The sequence below is a fragment of the Polypterus senegalus genome, chromosome 8, assembly GCF_016835505.1.
Source record: "Polypterus senegalus isolate Bchr_013 chromosome 8, ASM1683550v1, whole genome shotgun sequence".
In the NCBI taxonomy this organism is placed as follows: Eukaryota; Metazoa; Chordata; class Cladistia; order Polypteriformes; family Polypteridae; genus Polypterus; species Polypterus senegalus.
The window spans coordinates 70,683,252-70,707,519 of NC_053161.1; the positions used below are offsets into that span (position 1 = coordinate 70,683,252).

General features: G+C 34.4%; 2 protein-coding genes across 3 annotated transcripts in view; one reads left to right on the forward strand and one right to left on the reverse strand.

Annotated features, from left to right (window-relative positions):
• plxnc1 (plexin C1) overlaps positions 1-2,104 on the forward strand; it is a 146,925-nt gene extending 144,821 nt beyond the window's left edge. The window contains exon 42 of the mRNA XM_039762158.1: positions 11-2,104. Coding sequence (XP_039618092.1) covers positions 11-115 — 105 coding nt within the window. The 3' untranslated portion in view covers positions 116-2,104. The remainder of the gene's footprint in view (positions 1-10) is intronic.
• Positions 2,105-5,682: 3,578 nt separating this feature from the next.
• The window catches only part of cep83 (centrosomal protein 83), a 50,465-nt gene continuing 31,879 nt past the window's right edge, over positions 5,683-24,268 (reverse strand). For both annotated transcript variants that reach the window (XM_039761240.1, XM_039761239.1), the window contains exons 13-16: positions 20,390-20,519; positions 11,791-11,894; positions 10,860-11,034; positions 5,683-9,808 (exon numbers count right to left, since the gene is read on the reverse strand). In XM_039761240.1, coding sequence (XP_039617174.1) covers positions 9,704-9,808; positions 10,860-11,034; positions 11,791-11,894; positions 20,390-20,519 — 514 coding nt within the window. In that variant the 3' untranslated portion in view covers positions 5,683-9,703. The remainder of the gene's footprint in view (positions 9,809-10,859; positions 11,035-11,790; positions 11,895-20,389; positions 20,520-24,268) is intronic.

A 24,268-nucleotide genomic window follows, 5' to 3' on the forward strand; every position in this document is an offset into this window, starting at 1 on the left:
GCATCAACAGCTTCTGGAAAGTATGGAACAAGAGGAAACGCTGCAGAATGTGAAAGGAGAACTGCTTCATGTCAAAGATTTGTTTGAAGAAAAGAAGATGATCAGATGGCAATAAATGCATATTCATAGAAACAGTAAACCAGAGAGTATTGTTTGACAGCGTGATGCTCTCAGTAGTAAAGCTGTGCTTCACTGTGTTGCTCCACCATTCGATGAAATGTCACATGGTGACTTACACAGTTGAGGGGCGGCTATGACATGATTTAGTTGACATGTTCAGCAGGGGCAATGAAATACCACCATCCAGAATGCACTTGGTATAACTGAACAAATGGGGACTCGAGTCATCTTTGCAAGGATGTCGTCTCTGAGAATGGCATCTTAGAAACCCGACCTTTACCGGTGAAGGGTGAGAGAAGGAAGGGGGAGGCTTACACTTGGATTTATTTATTGGTTTTTCTTTTTTTCCTTTTTAAAACTCATATCTAAAAGCTCCAGTTTCATGAATGCATTAAAAATGCTTCCTAATCTTTTCTAACACAAGGTATTTCAAGTTGGAAATATTAGAAAACAAATGAAGCTTAGTTAGTGTGTCTTGGAAATAAAAGCATTATAAAAGACATTATAATCATATACATAAATTAAAATAATAATTGTGGAAATGGGACAGAACAAAATAAATTCATATATATATCATGCAGAATAATACAAACCACCTTGCTTATGGAAGACTGGAACTCCTGAGACATCTCTGACCGTGTGTGGTATCTAAACATAGTTGTGCAGGGTTAGCAACCTTCCTCCTTAAGCTCACGTGCTTTCTGAGAGTGTGTTTCTGTTTTTTTATTTATTTTGTAAGGAGCTCGACTCCTAAAGAAATGTAACTTAACATAGAATATTAATTTAAAACACTTGGCAACTGAACTCATACCGTATTGCAGCTTAAAACTTTATACTGTTTTTAAGCAGGTACTAGGGCACTTGTTTAAAATGTATAATTGACATGTAATAAATTCCAGTATAATCTAATAATATAATGTTTTTCATCACAATTCTTATCAGGAGAAAGGCAATGAATGATTAAGCTAACCTATGGATTTCAATAAGTGGTTCAGACTTTTTAGGATTCAAGAAATTAAAAAGTATACACTGAAACAGGAAACCTCACATTGTACAAAGACAAAAATCAATTGCACCAACTTTTCTCTGGGATGTTATCTGCAGTAATTATTAAAAAAAAAAACACAGGAAATAAGCATGACATGAAACATTTTTTTTTGAATGAATATTTAGATTGTGAAGACTAAACCTTACAGACAATGTAGTGCTCAATAAATGATATTTTAAATGAGATTAAACAAGTATTGGTCAGTTTTGTGAAATGGTTCATACAGTGCACAGTCACAGGGAGCCATGACTTACAGCAGCAGCACCAACCAAGGGCGGCCAGCAGTGCGCCGTGTGGCAGAGTGGCAACAGCAGTCGGCCTCCCAGGATGTCTTCAGAGTAAGACAGTAAACACATTTACTAAACCTGCATTTAGGGAGCGTGATGAGATGGCAGTCCATCACATTACATATGCTATTACTATTGTCAACTTCTACTTCATATAAAGTATTTAAAAACTTGAATATATATCTAACCATGTACGTCATTTTAAATTGACACCTGCAGTAATATAAAACCTTTATTTAAAATGCAAGTCAATGGAAAAACCGAGCAAGCCCTGTCTGCTTAAGGCAGCTGCCTCACAGTACTTGCACCACAGCGCCATCTTCATGCAGTTTGCAATTTTCACCAAATGTTACCTTTTGTTTTGTTTTATTTTGTTCCTGAGGAATTCACTTTCTTTTCATGATTCAAAAGAGAATGTCAAGGTTTATTAAACAGGACTGGCACTGGACTGTAGTGTTACCCCTCACAATATATCAAACATAGTAAGTTTAGAAAATGTTATGTTTTGTACAAAAAGTAGCTAAAAAAATGTAAACCATCAACTCATTATATTATAACACTATGTAATAATTTCCAAGAGTGTTTTGTCTTTTTCTAACCCGCATTTTCTTGACATTTTGTTTAAACTAAATAAAATGTTCAAACACGAGTTGTTTCAATTGTACTTTTTTTTTTTTTTTACTTTGCATGTGATGATGAACATAACAGAACTGGCCATTTTGTGCAACATAACCCACCAGGGCCAATTCCTAACTGCTGACCACTATTTTCTCTATTACTGTTCCCTCACAGTAAAACATTCTATCTTCAGAGACTGAGAATTCAGATCCCTTTCCTTTTTTTCTAATATTGTCTTAAAACATAATTTTCCCCGAGTGCGCTTATAACTAATATGTTTTGGCTTTATGGACTTCAACATTTATTGCGTTTGTTTAATGCTTGAATTTTATTTCGATTGCTCCCTTATTCTTAGTCTGGTTAGTTTGAGAAAACATTCATTGTCACAGAGTTCAGAAAAAACACCAAATATCATTAAAACACGTCATGTCACATTGCAATTTGAAAGACAGTAAAAGGTAAATTCCATTTATCTTCAAGCCTCTTTGTGATCTATCATTTGTTCAAACTGTTTCATTACACCCACTCCCAGCGTGATCTTCATAAAACGACACCCTGTTAATCCCAATTTACGTAAACTGAAACGATTCACCTCTGCTGAGCTTTCCTCACAGCTTACACCACAGTTTTGGAACTGAAAAGAGAACGTTTGATGAGAGGAAGGAGCATCTTCAATTCAAAAACTCACCTTCAAGAGAATTGTCTTTCCCGTTTATTCTTCCAGAATATTTTAGCCAAAAATGCATGGGTTTTACATGTTGTGAGCAAACAGCTGGATAATGGATGTGGATTATGCAACACACCTTTTCTTTGTTCTCCATGTAAACACAAGATTAAAAATTTCTCCAGTCATCACAAAAAAAACACATGGTGTAACATAAAAACTATTTGTGTGTGAAGCATTCTTGTAAACTACTTTTATTTGCCATTTGGTCAGTAAATGTTCCACTATTGCTACTAATGCATACTGTACAGCTTATTTTCTAAGTACATCTGTAAGAATTGCAGCGACAATACTGTAGGCTGTCTTTTAACCAACCTAGTTTAACAGTACCTGCAGAAGTAAATAACAATACAGTTTTACCTAATTACTCATTTTAAAAGAGCAGTAGCCATGGCACTGCTCTTTCCAAGACTAGACTTTTGACATTTACTAATTTATTTTATTAAAAAGATCTTTGAACCACCGCCTTTTTCCCTCCCGTGTTTACACCCATTTGCACACAACATCCTACATGTGTACCACCTGTATTCTGAGTAGATTGTCATAAGGTACCTTATCCAGATTTTTGAAAGTCAAGATATATACATTTTTACATGCTTCATTGCTTCCCGAAAGAACACATAACCTTCCTCCGGTAAATCTATGCCAAGTGTCCACTAACACATCTGCAGTAGAATGCTGTTTGTCTGTCTTTTAAGTAACTCTCACTAACCTGCTCACTTTAGACCTATGATAGTTATCTTAGGATTAGTGTGCCTGTAACGCTGCTAAGAAATAATAAGACAAGAAGGGATTTCTAATGAAACGTGTGATTTGTTTTTGTCACATACAAACTTACCTTAAAGGAATACAGATGTGAGGAATAACTGGAGTACACAGAGGAAACTAGAAGAGATAAAGGGGGAAATTGAAGTCCCCACACACCAAGAAGCTTTTTCTTCTTTTTACTACAGCAAGTTTTAAGGACATTACCACCTAGTGGCTCAGAGCAAGTGAGGAACAAGAACAGACTGAAGCCAGACTAGCAGACAAAAGGACCAACCAGAGTTTAAAATCACTTACCTGGGTAGTGCACAGTGCTTCGGCTTGTGCTTACACACATGCACAAAAATTTTATATACATACATACACACAAACACGCACACACACACACGCACACGCACGCACACACACTGTATATACTATGTTGTGTTAAAACTACAGACCCCATCTACGTTATATTTAACACAAATTTCCAAAAACACACCATCTTAGTTTCCCAGGCACCAAAATTGAATTCAAAATACCAAGTTAAAAATAAAAGCTTTTCTCAATTACATTCAGTGGATTCAGAAAGTATCCAGACAGCTCCACTTTTTTTCACATTTTATTAGGATGCAGCCTTTTGTTAAAATCGCTTATATCAATTTTTCCCCACATCAAGCAACACACAATACAACAGAATTGCAAAATTATTAAAAATACAAAACTGAAATCTCACATTGCCAGAAGTATCTGAGGTCTTTGCTGCACACTTGAAATCTGGCTCAGATGCATCCCGTTCTATTGATTACCATTGAGATGTTTCGACACCTTGTTTGCAGTCCACCTGTGATCAGTTCAATTGATGAGACATGCTCAGGAATTGCACACACCTGTCTATAGAAGGTCCACAGATGACAATGTGTATCAGAGCAAAACCATGCCAAGAGTTCAAAAGGAACTGCCTGCACAATTCTTTCTAGTGCTGGCCACCTTGCAACGTGACCAAGAACCTGATGGTCTCTCTGGCTAAGCTCTAGAGAATCTGTGTGGAGACAGGAGAAATGTCCAAGACGACAAGCACCACTACAACATTCCACTAATCATAGCTACATGACAAAGTGGCCAGATAGATGCTGCTCCCAAAGTACAACACACATGGAAACCGGCTTTGAGTTTGCAAAAAGACATCTGAATGACTCCTAAACTGTGAGAAACAACATTCTCTGGTCTGATGAAACCAAGAACTCGCCAACTTAGTTTCTCAGATATCAAAATTGTCTGGGAGGAAAACAGGCACCACCTGTGCCATACCAATCTAGTAGTAAAACTGGGAGAGTGGTGGCAGCAGCTTGCAAAGATATAAATTAATGAAGACCTGCTCCACAGTGTTCTGGATCTCCGACTGTGCCGAAGAGTCACCTCTCACCATGACAATGACCCTAAATACAGTGCAAAACACCACTGGAGTTGCCCAAACTTACATCCAGCAGAACATCTCTGGAGAGACCTGAAAATAGCTGTCGGCCGATAGTCTCCATCCAACAAAAGAGAAGAATGGCAGGAAATCCCCAAATCCAGCTGTGTGAAGCTTGACGCGTCAAACCCGGGCTGGAATCACTGACAATGTTGCTTCAACTCAGTACTAAGGAAAAGGTCCTTTTTTTTGGTTTCAGTTTGAAAAAAATTTCTAAAATCCTGTTTTCACCTTATCATTCTGGCATACTGAGTTTTGCTTGATGTTGGGGGGAAAAAAGAATTTCAATGATCTTAGCATAAGGCTGCAGCATAGAAAAACACTTTTGTGTAATTTGAATACTTTCTAAATTTGCCATACATATTAAAATTTAGGTTTTTCTATCAAAAGATTTCTCACACAGATCACTTAATACATTTAATATAATAATAATAAAAAAAGGTTAGAAGTGGGCCAAATAAAATCCCCATACTGTATGATTTTGCTGTGCTCAAGATTCAGTTAAACAAGACACAAAGCATAACAGCAGACTGTTTAATTTAAAATAAATAATTTAATTTTATATAAAGTATAGCATCAGAATGTTATACAAAACATAATTAAATAAAATTTGTTTTATTTATAAATGTGATCTATAAATTATAGAAACCAAAATAAACAAATGTATAAAAACAAGTTAAAAAAAATAACAGTGGCCATTTCAAAGTCCTGAAGATGTAAACTGAGAAGTGGACAAATGAATGTCAGTGAAGGCACAACAGCCTTACAGACTACACTGGAAGACAGCCATTACTTTTATATTTACATAAACATTTTTATTGTAGTAATAGTGAAAATAAGACTGTAGTTACCAATAGTTTAAAGGTAAATGGTTAAACAGAAAGAAAATTTTTAAATGAAAAAGGCTACTTAGATTTTAATCCATGTTACTTTCTTTTTCTCACCACATTGCCTGCAACTCCTTTCAAATAAGTGAAATAAGACCTTAAAATTCATCTTTATATATTGCCTTTCATCATGAGGTTTATCTCTAAAAAAATTCACAATATTATAGACATGACCATGGACACAAAAACAAGGAAGTCAACATTCTTACAAGACTAAAATGGAAAGTTAACCATCTGAAAGAGAATACAGCACCAAAGAGCCAGCACAATCACTTGACAGAGTTTAACATTCAAATACTGGAAGAATACAGAGGCCCTAGTGATTGATCAGAAATTCCTATTCACATCTTTATAATAGGTTATTAATATAGTACGACAGAGTTTGGAGAGCGAGTCTAACAATGCACAATAAATGCACATCACCACTACTTTTTTTTTTTAAAACAATATAGTGACCGCCTATACCATCCAGAGAAAGGAGGTTTGGTGTAGAAACGCACAAATATATTCAGGACACACACGGATTATATGTCTGAGGTGAACAGACAGGCTTGATGTTCAATAACAACAACATTTTAACTGAAGTTGTGATCCAGAATCAAACTCAAAATACTATTAAGGGGGAGGAAGTAGATGAATTAATATTGAAAAGCCTATGATTCTAAGGAACTGTATATGCTTGCATGTAAAATGCATTTGTTTTCTTAATACATACTGTAATGACAGAGCATGATAATTATTAAGTAGGCCAAGAGAATAACTTTACACAAAACCAAATGGGACTTATAATGGGGGACTGCATTGGTGGAAAAAGAAGACCACCAGCATCTATCCTGGGTGTCAAAAGTATCAGTGAAGAGAAGTAGGACAACAATAAGACATTTTTAGAATTCAATAGTCAAAGTAAGTTGTTCAGGCAACAGAAGAAACCAAACGGTTACCAATTTTGCAAAGTTAGAATAAGCAAGAAACTGAACAGACAGTACACAGACTTGGGTAGTAAAAACTGGAGCTCACACAAACAAGAAAAATATGAAATAAGAGAAGTACTGATCAACTTCAAACAGTAAGTCATCTCCTTTATATGTAATTTTTATAAATGTACACATTATTACTAAAAAGAATCACCTAATTGGGTGGTCCTTGGTTTTATTTCTTAATGTAGTATCTAAAAGCATGTTCTCTTTTTCATTAAGTATATCACTTCAGACATAAAGTTAACATACATTTTAGACAGTTTACCAAACCTTGTGTATTTTTACAACTGCTAACACCAAGTTCACATTTTCAAAGCTCTTCACACTTCTAACACATGAATTATATTTTTCTTTGATTAGACACAAAATGCTTTTTGTGAACACAGTTTTCAAAATTCTCTCACTTCCATCTAAACTGTATTTTAACAGCCTAATTTGCAAATACTTGCTTGCTCAGTTTCAAAACACATGATATAAAAATTCAAAACAGGAAAATTCAAACAGCAATATGCTAAGGCGCACATGTATTTGAAGTAATTTAAAGTTCATAGCAAAGCTTTTGATAAAGGTTACGGAGATAAACTAATTAAAGCCATGTAAATTGACTAAATGCAACACTTCCCTTCTTATTTGTGAACCTATCCAGGATTTTCAATTCCATATCCATCTTTAAAAAGTAAACATTTTTGGAAAGATTTTGCACAATTTGGATACAGACAAATGGATAGGTGATGGAAAAGTTGAAGGAATGCAGACTGAATGGATGGTGGTATTGATCATAGAGAAAGATCACAAGCTACTGTGTCTGATGAAATAAAAGAGAACATAATAGATCATGTCATAAATCGAGGTCTATCATTGACAGAGGCTGGTCTATGAGTTAACCCAAATATAAGGCATTCAGCCTTCCAGTAAATCCCCAAGTTAAACAATTCTAAACTAAAATAAATATCCTTTAATGCAGGGGTATTCAACTACCATCCTGGAGGTTCAAAGTAGCTGTAGGTTTTCATTAAAACCAGTTTCATTAGAAGCCACGCCTAACAGATAATGAAAATTGGCATTTAGTTATATGGCTTATTAGTGCTTTCATTTATCGAAGAATGAAATTTTCTGAGAACTTTATCCATATGCTTTGTGATCCATCCCGCCTCACTCATTTAATTCCAAAACATTTTAACAATACAGATACTTTCTTGATGCATGTACACAAATTTACATAGAAGCAAGTTTGCAGGAGGGTTGGTAGTTCCTCTTTATTAACTGATGGCTGGTTAAGATAAAAGGAAACAAATGAAATGAACAACTGTGCTGAGTAATGTGGAGAGTTGTATAAAGAGATTTGAAAAAGTAAACTTGCTATAAAAAAACACTTTCAGTAATAGTTAAAAATAAATAAAACACTGAATCCTAAAATTGTTAATTTTAGATAGCACCCCTCGATGTAAATATTACAGAACAATGATTTGTTGTTCAGATTCAAACAAATTCATCATTAAGCACTTGACATTATAAACCCACATACAAATGTCAGTACATAAAAATCTTAAAATAGCAGCTGATCTCATACACACCCATAAGTTATCTAATACATTATTTATTGATGTCAACCTTATTACTATCCTAAAACCCTACTAGACAGACCCCACCCCATTCACTGCAGATTTCCTCCTAAGTCTTTCATCCTAATGGTCAGGTTAGGGATTACATTCTTTTAAAAAAAAAAAATGATCTTTTTCTAATCTTTGGCACAATTTTAATCTCTATGCTGTTTACTGTTCACATCTATTGATATGTATGTGTATTTCATTGGCCCAAGATGGATCTGAACTATCAAAATCTTGTTGATTCATTCTTAATATTAAGCTGCTATTGAAGGAGTCTGTTTACAGTGCAAAGCCAAAAAGAAATGTAATGGAAATTCTGATCTGACATTTAATTGAAATAATTAATGTCTGGCATAACCTTAAAATTTAACATGTAACTCACTGGGGTTTGCAGCTAAGTACATAGGAGGTTTTATGTATGAAATTACATTTTTCCAATTTGTATGGGGTTTCATTTCAAAAGGGTAATGCTAATAAACAAATTTCTAGCAACTATGTCACCAGGCGATGTAAAACATGTTGTAAACTGTACAAATGTACATTATTGATCAAAGATACATTTATTATATTAACTGACACATTTTGTAACTTGTATGGATGTCATTATTTGAACTTATAATTAAATATGTTTTGCACCAACAATGCAATGGGTTTTAGAAATTCATATGAATTGTTAAGGCACTTGCTCATTATCTCATTCTGAATTTCTTTACAACAACTGTATTGGGGAAACATGGGACAAAAATTTTAAAAAATAGAGATACTAAAAAAAAATAATAAATATCAGTTAAAGTTCTTTCACAACACATGATATTAGCAATAATATCACTTTAGCATAATGTATTAACTCCTTTTTTTTAGTATTGCATGATGTGGGTGAGCAACAGGTAATTATTTTAATTTTAAATCTTATAGACATGTTCCTGATAGTTAAACAGTGATTTTTTTTGCCATACAAAATTTACCTGCATCCAGATTATAACAATGAATATGAATGCCAACAGAAGAATTAAAGATTAATTTAAATAAAAACCTGGAGTAAAAATAGTCTTGTATGGAATGACTATGTCCTAATACGGACACTTAGTTGATTTTGTTGTTGAGTTATGTATAAAAATTGATATTTTTAATCAAAAAATAAATAACATGTATTCAAAAAAATAGCCCTAATTTATAAACAACGGTAGTCCCAGCTCACAGATATACTTTGTTGAGTCTTATTCCACAGAAGCTCCAAGCTCTTCTAGCTGTCTCTGCTGTAAAGTTTCTAGGTCTTCCAGTCTTTTCCTTAAATTAAGTAGCTCCATCTGCTGCTGTTCATCCTAAACATTAAAATAAATAAAACACTTCATAAGTATTTTTTCATTGTTACAGTGAATGTATGTGTATAATTATACTGAAAGCACAATATGCGTCATTGTATAACTTGCTTCAAATAAAAACAATAGAATAAATTACCAAAGAACATACTGAAGGAAGATATCCTTAACAGGAAGATTGGCGCAAATGTTATAATTTCAGAAACATTATAAAAGTTAAACATTTGTTTGTTAATTAATTTGCACAAGTCTTTATCAGCTACATTAACAATGTCTGAATCTATCAGTGAGGTGTTAATGGAGAAACAAGGAAAATATAACTTGTTCTACTAGCTGGAAATCACCTAGTACTGCACAATTTTGCTCAGATTTTCACATTTGGCTAAGAAGATGGCAAGCATTAAAAGAAGAGACAATTCATAGAGCTACTTAAACATATGCAAACTGACAACAGGTTTCACTTTGAAATTATTTACTTGTTAAGGTCTAGATCAATGTATATTCTTTTTTTGCAAAATATAAAAAAGCTGTTTGCCATGGAGACTAATTTACTTAAAAGAATTGAGGCTGTATTTATGAACATGGTAAGCATGAATAGGCAGTCCAAGAAAATTTTATACCCAAATCATGCTGTATAAAAGCCAGCCTAGTATAGTAAAGGAAACAGACATTGTGAAAATAATAAAGGACAGACGTCAAACAAAATCAAAGAGTGCCAGGGTGGGGGAAAAAACATTAATGATTCAGCATTTATGTAATGACCACATTGCACCAAATGTAACATTTTTTCCATTTTTGTTAAATTATAGGTTTCCATTTTTGGTTTCATTCAACATTATTAAAAATTTTTATTATAATATATTTATAAAATATAGCCACACAAAGAAACATTTGCAAGTAGTAAAGAAAATTCTAAACATAAAACAAAACAAAACAAAAACACTTGTATCTTTTTGCATACCAGTAATATTAGGTTGTGGTTGCTGTAAGTACTGAGTATTTAGTGGACAGCGTTACTTTAAGTTTTGTTGAACAACAAACTTAATAAAATTACCTGTAAAACTGGTGCCGTCATATCAAATGTATTTAAAAGAAAATTATGTGAACTGTTTATGCCTGCTGATGTTAAATGAGGAACCATTATAAGTCGTCGAAATTCATTATGTCTGCGTTGCATTTCTTTAAGTTTCTTCTGAAGTCGTAAATAATCCTCACTTTGAGTATACTGCCTGAAATAAATAAATAAAATCATCAGACTTAAATTCTTTTTTAACAATAAAAATACCAGGGTTAGTATTTGAAAATGGAAACAACTGAGATATGAGTAACATATGTAACAGAAAGAGGTCAACCAAGAGGCTGTAAAAATAGCCCTTTTAGAACCCGGTTCGTCTAGTAGGGTATTCCTAGAGGACATTAAAGTCCATTACAAACAAAAGTATGGAGTGAAATGGGTTCAAATGCAGTAAGGCTAAGTATTGAGGAACTGGTAATGGGCCAATTAAACACACATCCTGGGACATGCTAGGATCTAGCTTGCTCATTTGAAAAGTTGAATAAGATCCAATGCTATAACCCAAAGGTAGTTTGGAACTCGCATGTATTTCAATTCAGCAGGTGTCTTTTCAGTCACCTCATGTATGAATGATTAAGCAAATCTTTGATGTTTATATGACAAGAGCCACAAGACACTAAATTGAACTACTGATTAAAACAAACACGAGCTTAGTCATGCCAAAAAATGAATGGTGAAGTACTGTAGTATAAGGGCACATTCAGAGAAAACGGTAAAACTAAAAACAAGAAGTCAACTTCTACTATAGTCACTGGGTCATTTTAAAGAAAACTGAATTTTTTATAAAATTGAGTAGTTATTATGAAGTTTTATACAATAAAAAATATACATTAAACATTTTGGTTTTTTAGAAATAATATTTTGAGGCACTGGCTTAAAGAACCCGTATAAAGGAACACATTTCACTTACTTATTTAAGGTGCTCTTCTCCAATTCTAATTCCTCATTCTTTGCTTCTAATAACTGGATTTTATCTTGTAATCTTTTTAATTTATTTTCATAAAGTGATTTCCTCTACAACAAGAAAAGGGAGTATATAAAAAACTAAACTAAAAGAAATACTAATGCAAAAAATATTTTATCATTTTTGTAAATTCTCAAAAACAGCTAGGTTAACATACAAGACGGAACACAATCTAATATGTACAGTACACCACAACCACTACTTTCTTTAACAGGCATTCAACGGGGTCAAGCCTGTATTCTACTTTTTGTTTTAGATATCAAATTGAATTATGTTTGACTCCAGACTTAGTATGTTTTTAAACCTTAATAGTTCTTTAAAAAAAAACAAAAAACACTGAATAGATGAGTGCGGGTAGCTCTGATATAGGGATGGAGGAATGAAATCTCATACTAACATAATAAAAAAAAAATGTATTGACCGCTTCGAGAGATTACTATGTCAGCTAGATGTGATGGCACTTCTCAGACAAAAGCAAAAGATTATATTTGAAAATAACCACATTCGTGTTTTCCTGGATTTTTATCCTGCAACAGCTGCTAAACATGCAGCCTTCTACAACATTAAACAGCGGTTTCTGCAAGCTGATATCAAATACAGTCTCTTGTATCCTGCCAAACTGAAAGTGGATTTTCAAGGCCAATACCAAGTTTTCATCAGCAAGGAGGAAGCAGAAAAGGAATTAAGGAAGCTGATCCCGACACTTTTTTGAAACACAATAGTGAGTCGCATCCTGTCATGGCATGGCAAGTACTGTAGATATCACCTGCTGTCTGATCCACTTGTAATGATACGGGTATAATAATTATACATTCTTTTCATTACTCAGATGCTTTCTGTTTATGTTTTACTTACAGTTATAGACGTGTGTGGAAGAAATTAATAATTTTTTTTTTTACTGCCCTAAAAGGAGACTGTTTTTATTGCATTTGGATTTACTATGCTTATCCTGGACCACTTTTTAACACCATTCCCTGGGTTTTATTATCTTGATACTTTAAGATTGTTGAAAATTATATTTTATGCTTATAGTTTGTTAATGATTATATATAGGCATATAGTATTTAGACTTTATTGGCAATAAATATCTCTACTTTTAATCCTCAAATGCCGCTGCTGGGGGGATTGTTTTGTTTTGGACGTGCTCTGTCTCTAGGTATGTCAGAGAACCGGGACTCTGTGAAGTGGGGTCCAGCCTCACGTGGGGAGGCAAAATGGGGCTTAAGGGAGGGAGAGAAAGAGAGCAGGCTATATCTAATCTATCCTTTTAACCCTTATAATTACAACTATCAACGTAACAATAGGATACATGGCAACAGCTAGTGGGGAAATTGGAAATTAAGGTTAAAGCTGTCTCATTTCCAGTTCAAGACTATAAAATTACATCAAAAATTCAGAATCAATGTCTCCATGATGGGAAAGTTAACTTTGTGAGCTGGAATATTAAAGGCCTGAATCATGAATTAAAGAGAATGAAAGTATTCTCTCACCTAACAGGTTTAAAAGCTAAAATAGTATTTTTACAGGAGACCCACTTACTAAGCAAGGATCAGTTCCGGCTGCAAAAAGACTAGACTGGCCAAATGTTCCATTCTAGCTTTACAAAGACAACTAGAGGAGTGGGAATTTTCATACATAGAACAGTCTCATTTGTAGCATCAGATGTAGTATCTGATCCTGAAGGGAGATATGCGATTGTCATGGGCAACTTATTTAATTGTAAAGTGATTTTGATAAATGTTTATGCACCTAATGTTGATGATAAGGAATGGTATTTGCATCCATTCCCAATGTGAACACTCATAAAATTAGAATGGCTGGGGACTTTAATTGTGTTTTAAACCCTCTCTTATATAGGACTCCTTTCACAGGGATGACATCTAACACAGCTCTGACAATTGCACAGTTTGTAACTGACCACAATTTATCAGACCCCTGGAGGTTTCTAAACCCAAACTCAAGAACATATTCGTTCTACTCACCAGTACATCATTGCTATTCAAGAATTGATTATTTCTTTAGAGATGATAATTTCTTGTCTACGATTAAATCTTGCAAGTACGATGCTATTGTTATTTCCAACCATGCACCTCTGATCTTGGAGCTAAAGTCACTATGCCCCACACACTCACCTCGCAGATGGCGTCTTAACCCGCTTCTATTAGCGGACGAGAACTTATATCTACAGAATTTATATCCAAACAAATCAGCTTCTTCCTAGAGACAAATAGATCCTCAGAGGTGTCTGCAGGAATACTCTGGAAAACTCTTAAGGCCTTCTTAAGAGGACAGATTATTTCATATCTTTCCCACAGGAATAAATTAGAAACCAAGAAAGTATCAGAGCTAAGAAGCGAAATTACTAAAATAGATGAAGAACATGCCAGGCATCCAAGCGAGGCTCTACATAGGAAAAGGCAGGCTCTGCATTCAGAATTCAACCTCGAGAAATAAAGAAACTGAACAACTAATTTATTAATCAAGACATCATTACTATGAACACAGAGAGAAAGCTAATAAGCTTTTAGCTCAACAAATCCATAAGCAAGAAGTTCGCAATGCAATCCCAGTAATCACCAACACGAACGGAGATGATATCATTGACCATAAAAACATAATGTACACATTTAGAGAATACTATAAATCCTTATATTCTACTGAGTTTAAAGAAGACAACACACAATCTAATGCATTTCTGGATACATTACAGATACCACAAATAGATAATTTTAGTGCGGAGGAACTTGATAAACCTTTGGCGTTATTGCTAGAAGCTATAAAGTCACTTCAAGGCGGGAAAGCAGCAGGCCCTGATGGCTACCCTGTACAATTTTATAAGAAATTCTTCACTCAGCTAGCTCCCCTCTTATTAGCAACATTTACAGAAGCTAGAGACAATCAAATTCTACCTCAAACTTTTCGCCAAGTATTAATCACCGTCTTTCCTAAACAAAATAAGGACTTATTACAATGTGCATCATACAGACCAATTTCACTTTTGAATAATGATGTTAACATACTCAAAAAAAATCATAGCTAGAAGGATGGAGAAAGTGCTGCCTTCGATAATATCACAAGATCAAACTGGATTTATCAAGGGTCGACACTTATCTTCCAATCTTCGACGCCTGTTTAATGTAATATACTCACCAGTAAAGTCAAACACCCCAGAAATAACATTATCATTGGATGCAGAAAAATCATTTGACATGATTGAATGGAAATACCTTTCCACTATATTAGAGAAATTTGGGTTTGGCCCGAACATTTGTGCATGGATCAAACTACTGTATACCAATCCAGAAGCTTCAGTCTGTATTAACAACATTTGTTCAGACTACTTTAAACTAGAATGTGGTACCAGACAAGGATGCCCCTTGTCACCACTGCTATTTGCAATCGCCATTGAACCACTGGCAGTTCACTGTCAAAATGCTTATCAGATAAAGGGGATTATCAGAGAGGGACTGGAACAGAAAATTTCTCTATATGCAGATGATATGGTACTGTATATATCAGACCCACAAAATTCTGTGCCTGCAGTCTTAACAGCATTCACAGAATTTCAAAAGATCTCTGGTCTCAGAATTAATTTGAATAAAAGTGTACTCTTTCCAGTGAATTCTCAAGCATATAATATTAGATTGAACACCCTACCTTTTGTCATTGCAGATCAGTTTAAATACCTAGGGGTTAACATTACAAATAAACACAAAGCTCTGTATCAACAAAATTTTGCCGTTTGTGTGGAAAAATTTAAGCAAGACTTATATAGATGGTCAACAATTCATCTCACTCTAGCTGGAAGAAATAACATTGTTAAGATACGTATCCAAAGAGCGACCCTACAAAGGCCTAAGGCAGAAGGTGGCATGACTCTACCCAACTTTCAGTTTTATTACTGGGCAGCAAACATACAAGCTATAAAAACCTGGACACAAATAGATGAACATACACAGGCTTGGTCCACAATAGAAGTAAAATCCTACAGTACTTCTTTACATTCTCTGCTTTGTGCACCAACAAATGTAAGTTATCGCCAATATACTAATAATTCAACTGTGCTTCACTCACTCAGATTATGGAACCAATGTAGAAATCATTTTAGGATGGAGAATCTTTTATCTGTGGCACCTCTGCAAGAGAACCACCTCTTTCAACCCTCGCAAACATATACAGTTTTTAATATCTGGAAAAAATTTGGGATTAAATTGCTTAGAGATCTTTATATAGACAACATCTATGCATCCTATGAACAATTACAATCCAAATTTAATTTTCCAGCTACACATTACTTTCACTATGTTCAAATTAGGAACTTTGTTAAGCAGAACCTGACTGATTTTCCTCATCTTGCACCCTCCTCCATGCTGGATAAAATATTGCTCAATTCGAGGACTTAGACACCATCTCTGCAATATATAAAATTATTTTACAGTCCCTCCCTTTCAAAGATCCAAGAGGACAATGGGAAAAAGATCTCTTAATATATCAGAAAAGGAGTGGAATGCAGAGAATTCAAGTCCCAACTTCACTGGGTCACATGTTTTGGGCCTGCAGCAAATTAACATCATTTTGGACCAAAATTTTTAAGTGACTTTCAGACAGCCTTGGTGTCACAATCCCTCCCAACCCATTAACAGCTGTGTTTGTTGTTCTTTCAGATGGGCTTAAAGTGGAGAAGGACAAACAAACTGTGATTGCATTCACTACACTATTGGCACGCAGACTGATTTTGCTAAACTGGAAGAATCCTTACTCTCCTCTTTTAAGTCAGTGGGAAACCAATGTTTTATACTATTTGAAATTGGAAAAAATCTAATTCTCAGTTAGAGGATCAGTACAGAATTTTTTCAAAACCTGGCAGTATCTAATCAATAATATTTTAGAATAAGCTCTTAAAGCACCGAGGAAGCAATTCTTTCCGCATTTCTTTTCCTTCTCCGTTCATCTCTATTGCCCTTTTAAACTAATCAATTTAGGTATTTTTACAAGCTTTAAGTTTTACTCTGTTGGCCATGCTCTCTTTCTTAGGGGTGGGGGTTAAGTTGTTTTCATCCTATTTTTTTTTGTAAAAATTGATCTACTTGTATGGAATGATTACAATAAAATTAATAAAATTTAAAAAAATTTTGATGTGTGCATATTGTAAACTAATACCCAGTACGAATGTTAGTATACACGCGAGTAGGGAGCAAGTTGAGGAGACCCTGGAGAGGTGGAGATATACTCTAGAGAGGAGAGGAATGAAGGTCAGTAGGAACAAGACAGAATGAGAGGGAGGTCAGATAAATGGTGAGGACACAGGAAATAGAGTTGGCAAAGGTGAATGAGTTTAAATACCTGGGATCAACAGTACAGAGTAATAAAGAGAGGTGAAAAAGAGAGTGCAGGCAGAGTGGAATGGGTGGAGGAGAGTGTCAGGAGTGGTTTGTGACAGATGGATATTAGCAAGAGTGAAAGGGAAGGTCTACAGGACAATAGTGAGACCAACTATGTTATATGGGCTGGAGACAGTGGCACTGACCAGAAAGCAGGAGACAGAGCTGGAGGTAGCAGAGTTAAAGATGCTAAGATTTGCACTGGGTGTGACGAGCATGGACAGGTTTAGAAACGAGTACATTAGAGGGTCAGCTCAGGTTGGATGGTTGGGAGACAAAGTCAGAGAGGCGAGAGGATGTTAAAGATAGAGCTGCCAGGCAAGAGGAAAAGAGGAAGGCCTGTTTATGGATGTGGTGAGAGAGGACATGCAAGTGATAAGTGTAACAGAAGAAGATGCAGAGGACAGGACGATATGGAAGAAGATGATCTGTTGTGGCAACTACTAATGGGAGCAGCCGAAAGAAGATGATGTCTACAGGACATGTGTGGATATTGCACTTGAAGAAGCAAAACAACTTAGATTTACAGAGACACTTACGTGCACATCTACAGTATATTATTAATTTTCTGTGGTGCATTGCTTTTTTTTCCTCTCCATTTTTATCAAGAAAGAAAGTATAACAGTTGACATTCAGGAACGTAATCTTTAAATATAAAGGCCTGTGCTGGAGCCATTTCCTCTATAAAAGTAGTAGATACAATATCCATTAAGATCAATGTATAATGTCAGTATCATACCATTATAAAAGCACAGTTTATTTCAAGAACATCTCTCATTGTAAATATTTTTCAAAAAACTTTAAATATATAGTAAAATTGTGTTTACAGTTACAGTATATAGATGGTGAAATGTCCAGTAAGTGGCAGAGTAAATTTGAAGTTTTATTCTGTATAGGTCAGCAACAGTAGAGCTAAAAGTGGCATTCTGTCAAGATTGCACAAGAGCAGTCTTAAAAATGTATCCCTGTGGAGTCTCCCCATGTCTGTATGAGTTTTCTCTGAGTATTTTGGTTTTCTTGGTGCATCCCTAAAATATGTGCAGACTCTAAACTGGCCCTACAATGAACTGGTGCTATGTGTTGGATTCTTTCCTGCTCTCTGCAACCCAGAACTGGATTATAAAGGTTTGAGAATGTTTAGGAATATAAATAAAAGTAATTAATTATTTAATACTGTGCACCATAAATTTTAACATTCACGAACAAGCTCTGTATCTATTTGTATGTATTAACAACAAGAGTTTAAGTATAAACTTATTTTAAACTTTTTGTACTACATTATGATTTAATATATAGTAGATCAGAATAGTTGAAAAATAAAGCAGTGTAACTAACTTTCATAAAAATTTTTCGTTCAGCATTACTATATTTAAGAGCAGCATGGTAACTGCTCACTGCTACTTCACAAATCCAGCATCCTGGATTCAAATCCCATGCTTGACCACTGTTTGTGTAGTTTGCCCATGCACTTTCATGATCTTTTTTTCTTCTGGGTACTGCAGATTTCCTACTACAACTCCAAACTCATGTTTGTTACATTAACTGGGTACTCTACAATTGTCTCTTGTGTCATATGGCAATGGGTGTATGCATCAGTGGGCTCTATGATAAACTAGAATCCAGTGCTGGTAGGACAGTTTTTAGGGTCTGCATAATCCAGAATTCCATTAAACATGTTTGAGAATGTTACTGTATTATAGCAACGTATTTAATGAGGTAGTTTTTTTTTTTAATTTACAAAAGTATGAAGTCATCCAGAAATGTTCTTTAAATTCGATGTTTACCCAATTAACCCCCTATGCTTATGTAGAGCAAGCAAAATTATGTCAGATGCTCAGCTTTAGTTTAGCAAAAGAACAAACTACTAGTGCTATACCAGTACTGCCCAAAAGATAAGCAAAAATGGTGTGCAATTAGATTCATCAATCAGTAGTATTCTAGTAAGGTCTGTTCTAGTGTTAGGAGAATGGGTGGGTACGTGGATGGAATTACTAGAAGTACCTTTCTTGATTATTAAAAAAAATGTAGTCAAGACACAAAGATCCTAAGCAATTCTGTCAAGTATCTTCTTCAGTAACAGTTTTAGAAATGCTCTCTATTCAGAGTTTATTGGAATGCATTCTTTGCTTATTTATCAGACAGTTTTTGGAATCAGTTAATTGCTATTTCCTCTAACAACACTGTTAAGCTTTGATACCCTATTTGGTATTACTCTAGTGAATGGTTGATTGCTGCTAGGATTTTCTCTCACTGTACTGTCACAGAAATACTGAAAATGAACAACTGTACAAGTAACACCATAACAGCCTGAGTTCTGTGGCTGGAAACTGGCTAATGATACAAGGTATCACTAAGGCCCAAGTACAATATAACAATGGTACAGGAAGAGGCATTTTGCAATACATAACTCTTTATACTTATTAATCAAAAACAAGACTTGCAATCACATTGTGCTAAATAGTACAATTGCTGGACACTGGAAGAGTTTTTTAAGCATAGCTGGTATGATGAATCCTCTTTTCTTGCTCATCATGCTTACAGGAGATCCAGAATATAACACAAATTATATAAGTTGCCAATAATCAACAATGTAGCCTTTGGGGTGGTATAATGGTACTGGAAGCATTTTTAGACATACATTAAGTTCTTTGATATTTTTAGATCCACAATTCAATGTTACAAGATATAAAAAAAGGAATCTGGTATATACTTTCAAGGAAGCAAATTGTAAATTGGGTTTTAAGTTGTTTAATGCTACATGTCATAATTTAAGAGAAATCCTGGAATGGAATATAACAGTGAATTCCTTCAGATGCCTCTCCCCCCCAGTCAGCAGACCTTTAACCAATTAAGCATCTATGAAATCTGACAAACCAAGAAATCTGGAACAGATATCACCAACCAACTAATATGTAATACCTATGAGGTACAAAAGTAACACAAAAGGGGGTTGGGGCCTGTTTTGAAAGCAAAAGTGGCATGAACCAGCTAGGTGTACTTCAAGTATATGATCAAAACACATTTTAGAATAATTATTAACTCCTTAAAAGGTAAAATGATTTAAACAATTTACAACCAAGTATTACATTTTAAGCACAATTAATTCTTAATTAAAATAATAGATTCTTAATACTTGATATTTGCACCTGACTAGTTTAATGTACCTTTTTCTGTGCAATTGCTGCTCGTTGAAGTTTCTCTTTAAACTGATCATGTTTCTCTTCCAGCTCTGAAATTTGGTCCTGTAGCTTGTGTTTCTCTTCTAACCATTCAATACGCTGCTCTTCAAGTAATCTTCATAAAAATACAAAAATGTCAACATATTAAAAAGCTAAAACCTTAAAACACTTGTGTAAGCAAGCAATTCTGATTTCTAAGTACTACAAAAATGTTTGATATTGTTAGAAATTAAATCAAATTAAGGTTTGCAGGATAAGTCAGAAGATCATTATTAAAGGGTTACTTATGTGAATAGACAGATACTTGTAGAAGACACAGTATGTTAAACTTTAACTTGGTAAAATGGCCTTCCTTCAGTAAATACAATATATTGCATATTCTATTTAATGTATATACAAATGGTTAATTATATATTGCCTGTTTTTTTTCCCGGTCCTATGAGCCAAAAAAGAAAAACACGATAAAAATACTATAACATTGTCTCACCGAATGCTACATATATGGATATACTGTATGTATCAATACTTTAATATTTGATGTGAAAATGATTAATCATTTAAGTACAGTAGATCTCTGTTAATGGGTGTAAAAGGGAGTTTTGTTTTTTTTAAATATCCTTTATTGTATAATACTGTATAGTGAAATGTGGAAACAGTGTACACAAATTAATATATATGTAAATAAATCACACAAGCTTTCCTAACATGGCAAAAGCTTTCTTTTTAGGAATATATTTTACTTTATACTGTATAAACACATCATCCTGTAAATATTTAAATTAGATTACCTTCCTGCATAATATATCAACTTAAGACAGGGTATTTTATTATTTTAAAAACTCTGCTGTTGACACAAAAGGCTGAATAATTTCAAAACCCAGGTTACCTGTCAATGTTGTTTGCCTCTGTTAAACTACCAAACAATCAAGATAATCTAATGAAAGTGTCCAAACTATTCTAAACACTTGTTATGCATTTCCTGAGGCATATTCTCACTTTCTGAAACCCTCCGCCTAGGTCTTACTGTAAGCCTCTGAAATTTCTCTATTAGAATAACTATTACAAAATCCTGCAATTATATTCAAGTTTGTACGATTATAGTTTTTCAAATTGAATACAGGTCAAATTCCATTACAAGAAATTTTTAATTACAACAAAGTATTTTTACGGTCCAGTTTCCCCATAAGACAGAGTCTATAAAAATCTTGTTACTACAAAATACAACAACAGTTGCTTTCATTACAGTGAAGTGCCCAAAAGACCTTAAAATGCCTGAATGAATCATCCACAGAGAAGACAAGAGAATGAATCATCCACAGAGCAGTTAATTCTGTGGTCGCAGCTCAGTTGTGTACAACGATCTTCAAACAGAAACATTGTGCATTTTTCTCTTTCTTCGAACTTTCCTCGTACTGCTTTTTTGCTGTGTTTGTTTTCTGTGGTTTTCAGTGATACCTTTTTGCTCGTCAACATTTGAAAACATCCATTGGAATTTAACTCATTGTCACCCTCCTATAAAAATGGCAAACATGAAAAAACAACAACAGTTCACATTAGAGAGAAAAAAAAAACCTTAAAATTTTTGTGGCTCTCAATTCCAGCAAAAAGAAAAAAGACATTGCCAGTGAATTTGGAATAATCGCCACTGACACTGTCAACTGTCTTGACAGACAAAATAGAAGAAAAATCTCGGGTGTCAAACCTTGGGCCTCAGTGCAAACGTATGGAAACTGTTGCAGTTGAAGACATCAAAAAAGCAGTTTTTATGTGGTTCAGTGATGCTCGTTCAAGAAACATTCCTCTTAGTGGGCCACTCATTCAAGAAAAAGCAAAGTCACTGTCGGTCTCCTTAGGCCATGAAGATTTTACTGCTAGCTGGGGTTGGCTAAATCGCTTTCAGGATTGTTTTGGAATTGCAGCCAAAGCAATCTGTGCAGAAGAATCTGCAGTTCCAATTGAAAAAGCAAATGAATGGCATACAAGTGAAATCAGGAAAATCATTTCAGCTATTGAGCCTAAATATATCTACAATGCTTATGAGACTGGAATATTCTACCAGCTGCTGCCGCATCGCACTTTAGCACTCAAAAGTGATCCTTGCCAAGGAGAAAAAAAAAAAAAAAAAATCAAAACATAGGTTGACAGCTCTACTTTGCTGCAATTCAACTGGCAGCAACAAAGTTATTCCTCTTGTCACTGGCAAGTCGAACAATCTTTGTTGTTTTAAGTGTGTTACATTCCTTCCCTTTAGTATAAAGCAAACCAGTGAGCTTGGATGACTCAAGACATTTTTGGAAACTGGCTGTGACAACTTGACAAGGATATGAAGAAGAAAAGGAAGATTCTGCTTCCAATTGATAACTGTGTTGCCCACAGCATGTTTCCACATTTAGATAATATTCACGTTGAGTTCCTCCCACCCAATTGCACGGCAGTGCTTCAGCCACTGGAGTTGGGTATCATTCGCACCCTGAAAGTGTATTATCGCAAGGAAAGCCGAGAAAAATTCTTGTCAGCATAACGTATAGACAGGAGGAGATGACAATGAACATGGAAGCTATTGAAATAATTCCAAATGCCTGGATGCAAGTTAAAGAAAGCACTATAGCAAAGTGTTGACAAAAAAATGGCATCCTTACTTATTTCCTGTTGAATTAAAATGTACATGTTTTGCTTTCATTTCATAAATAAATCATATAGGAATTTATGATAAGAATGCTACAATATTCTAATTTAATTTATCATTACGACCAACATAAAGCCTCATCATGAACACAGAAGTCAAAATAAACTTCATTCAAAATGAGAATCAAAACGTTAGGACAAATACAGAATCTCATTACTACGAAATTTTCATTACAACAAAATATTTTTTAGGTCCCTGTCATTTTGTTATAATGAAATTTGACCTGTATTCATTAGCTGATAACCCTGTTAACAAGAAAATAAGCATTTGATAAAAAAAAAAAGTGCTGTTTGTTAAAAAAAAAGTAGGATAATTAATAGGAATATGTCTGCACTACCAAATGCATCAAAATCTTAATGCAAAAAAAAACAAAAAACCCACAAGTCTTATGAAATGCAATTTCTTTGCAGTTTTTTGGCACACAATGCTAAAGAACCAATTCTAATTAATCTAACCAACAGCTTTTTTACCTTGTATTACATTGCATTCATATTCACAGAAGTGGCATGAAGAATGGTTTAAATGAACCCTAACCTACACATGGCTTGCTTTGGTTCAAAAAGGCATTGAATTCAGCTTACTCTCTAATATGACTTCTTATGAAGCAAAATAAAGACACCAAAATCTTTACTTAAAGCTCTGTGCTCACTTAAACAGCAGATTAACATTAATCATAAATTAATTTATCTTTATTGTGTATTTTACTTCATATTAATTTCTTTAATTTGTTAATTAATATTCAGCTTTGGCAAGTATAATAATTGCTTCTAGCAGGTACAGAGCGGGAGGAAAATGCACTGAATGCACAGACTTCAGTTTCTGAATATACTACAATGCGACTGAAGCTGCTTATGTCAAATTTTAATGAACATGTATATCTGATTTACAGGACAGGTTTTTCCAGAAGCAATCCAAAGATCTTCATAACCTGAGGTTTTACCACAAACAAAGCCATGCACCTAATGGCATTACACTAATTAAAGAGATATAGGAAAAATGGTATTCTGCTAAGAATAACCTACTAAAAGGGTATTCTTTGAAATACCATTCATCATGTTGACTGGTGAATATACAGGCAGAGTATTTGTGACATATGTGAACACATTTACTGAGGTGTTGTCTTTTGCACATTGAAAAATATGACAAAAGAAAACAATGCACAGTTATTGAACTAAGAA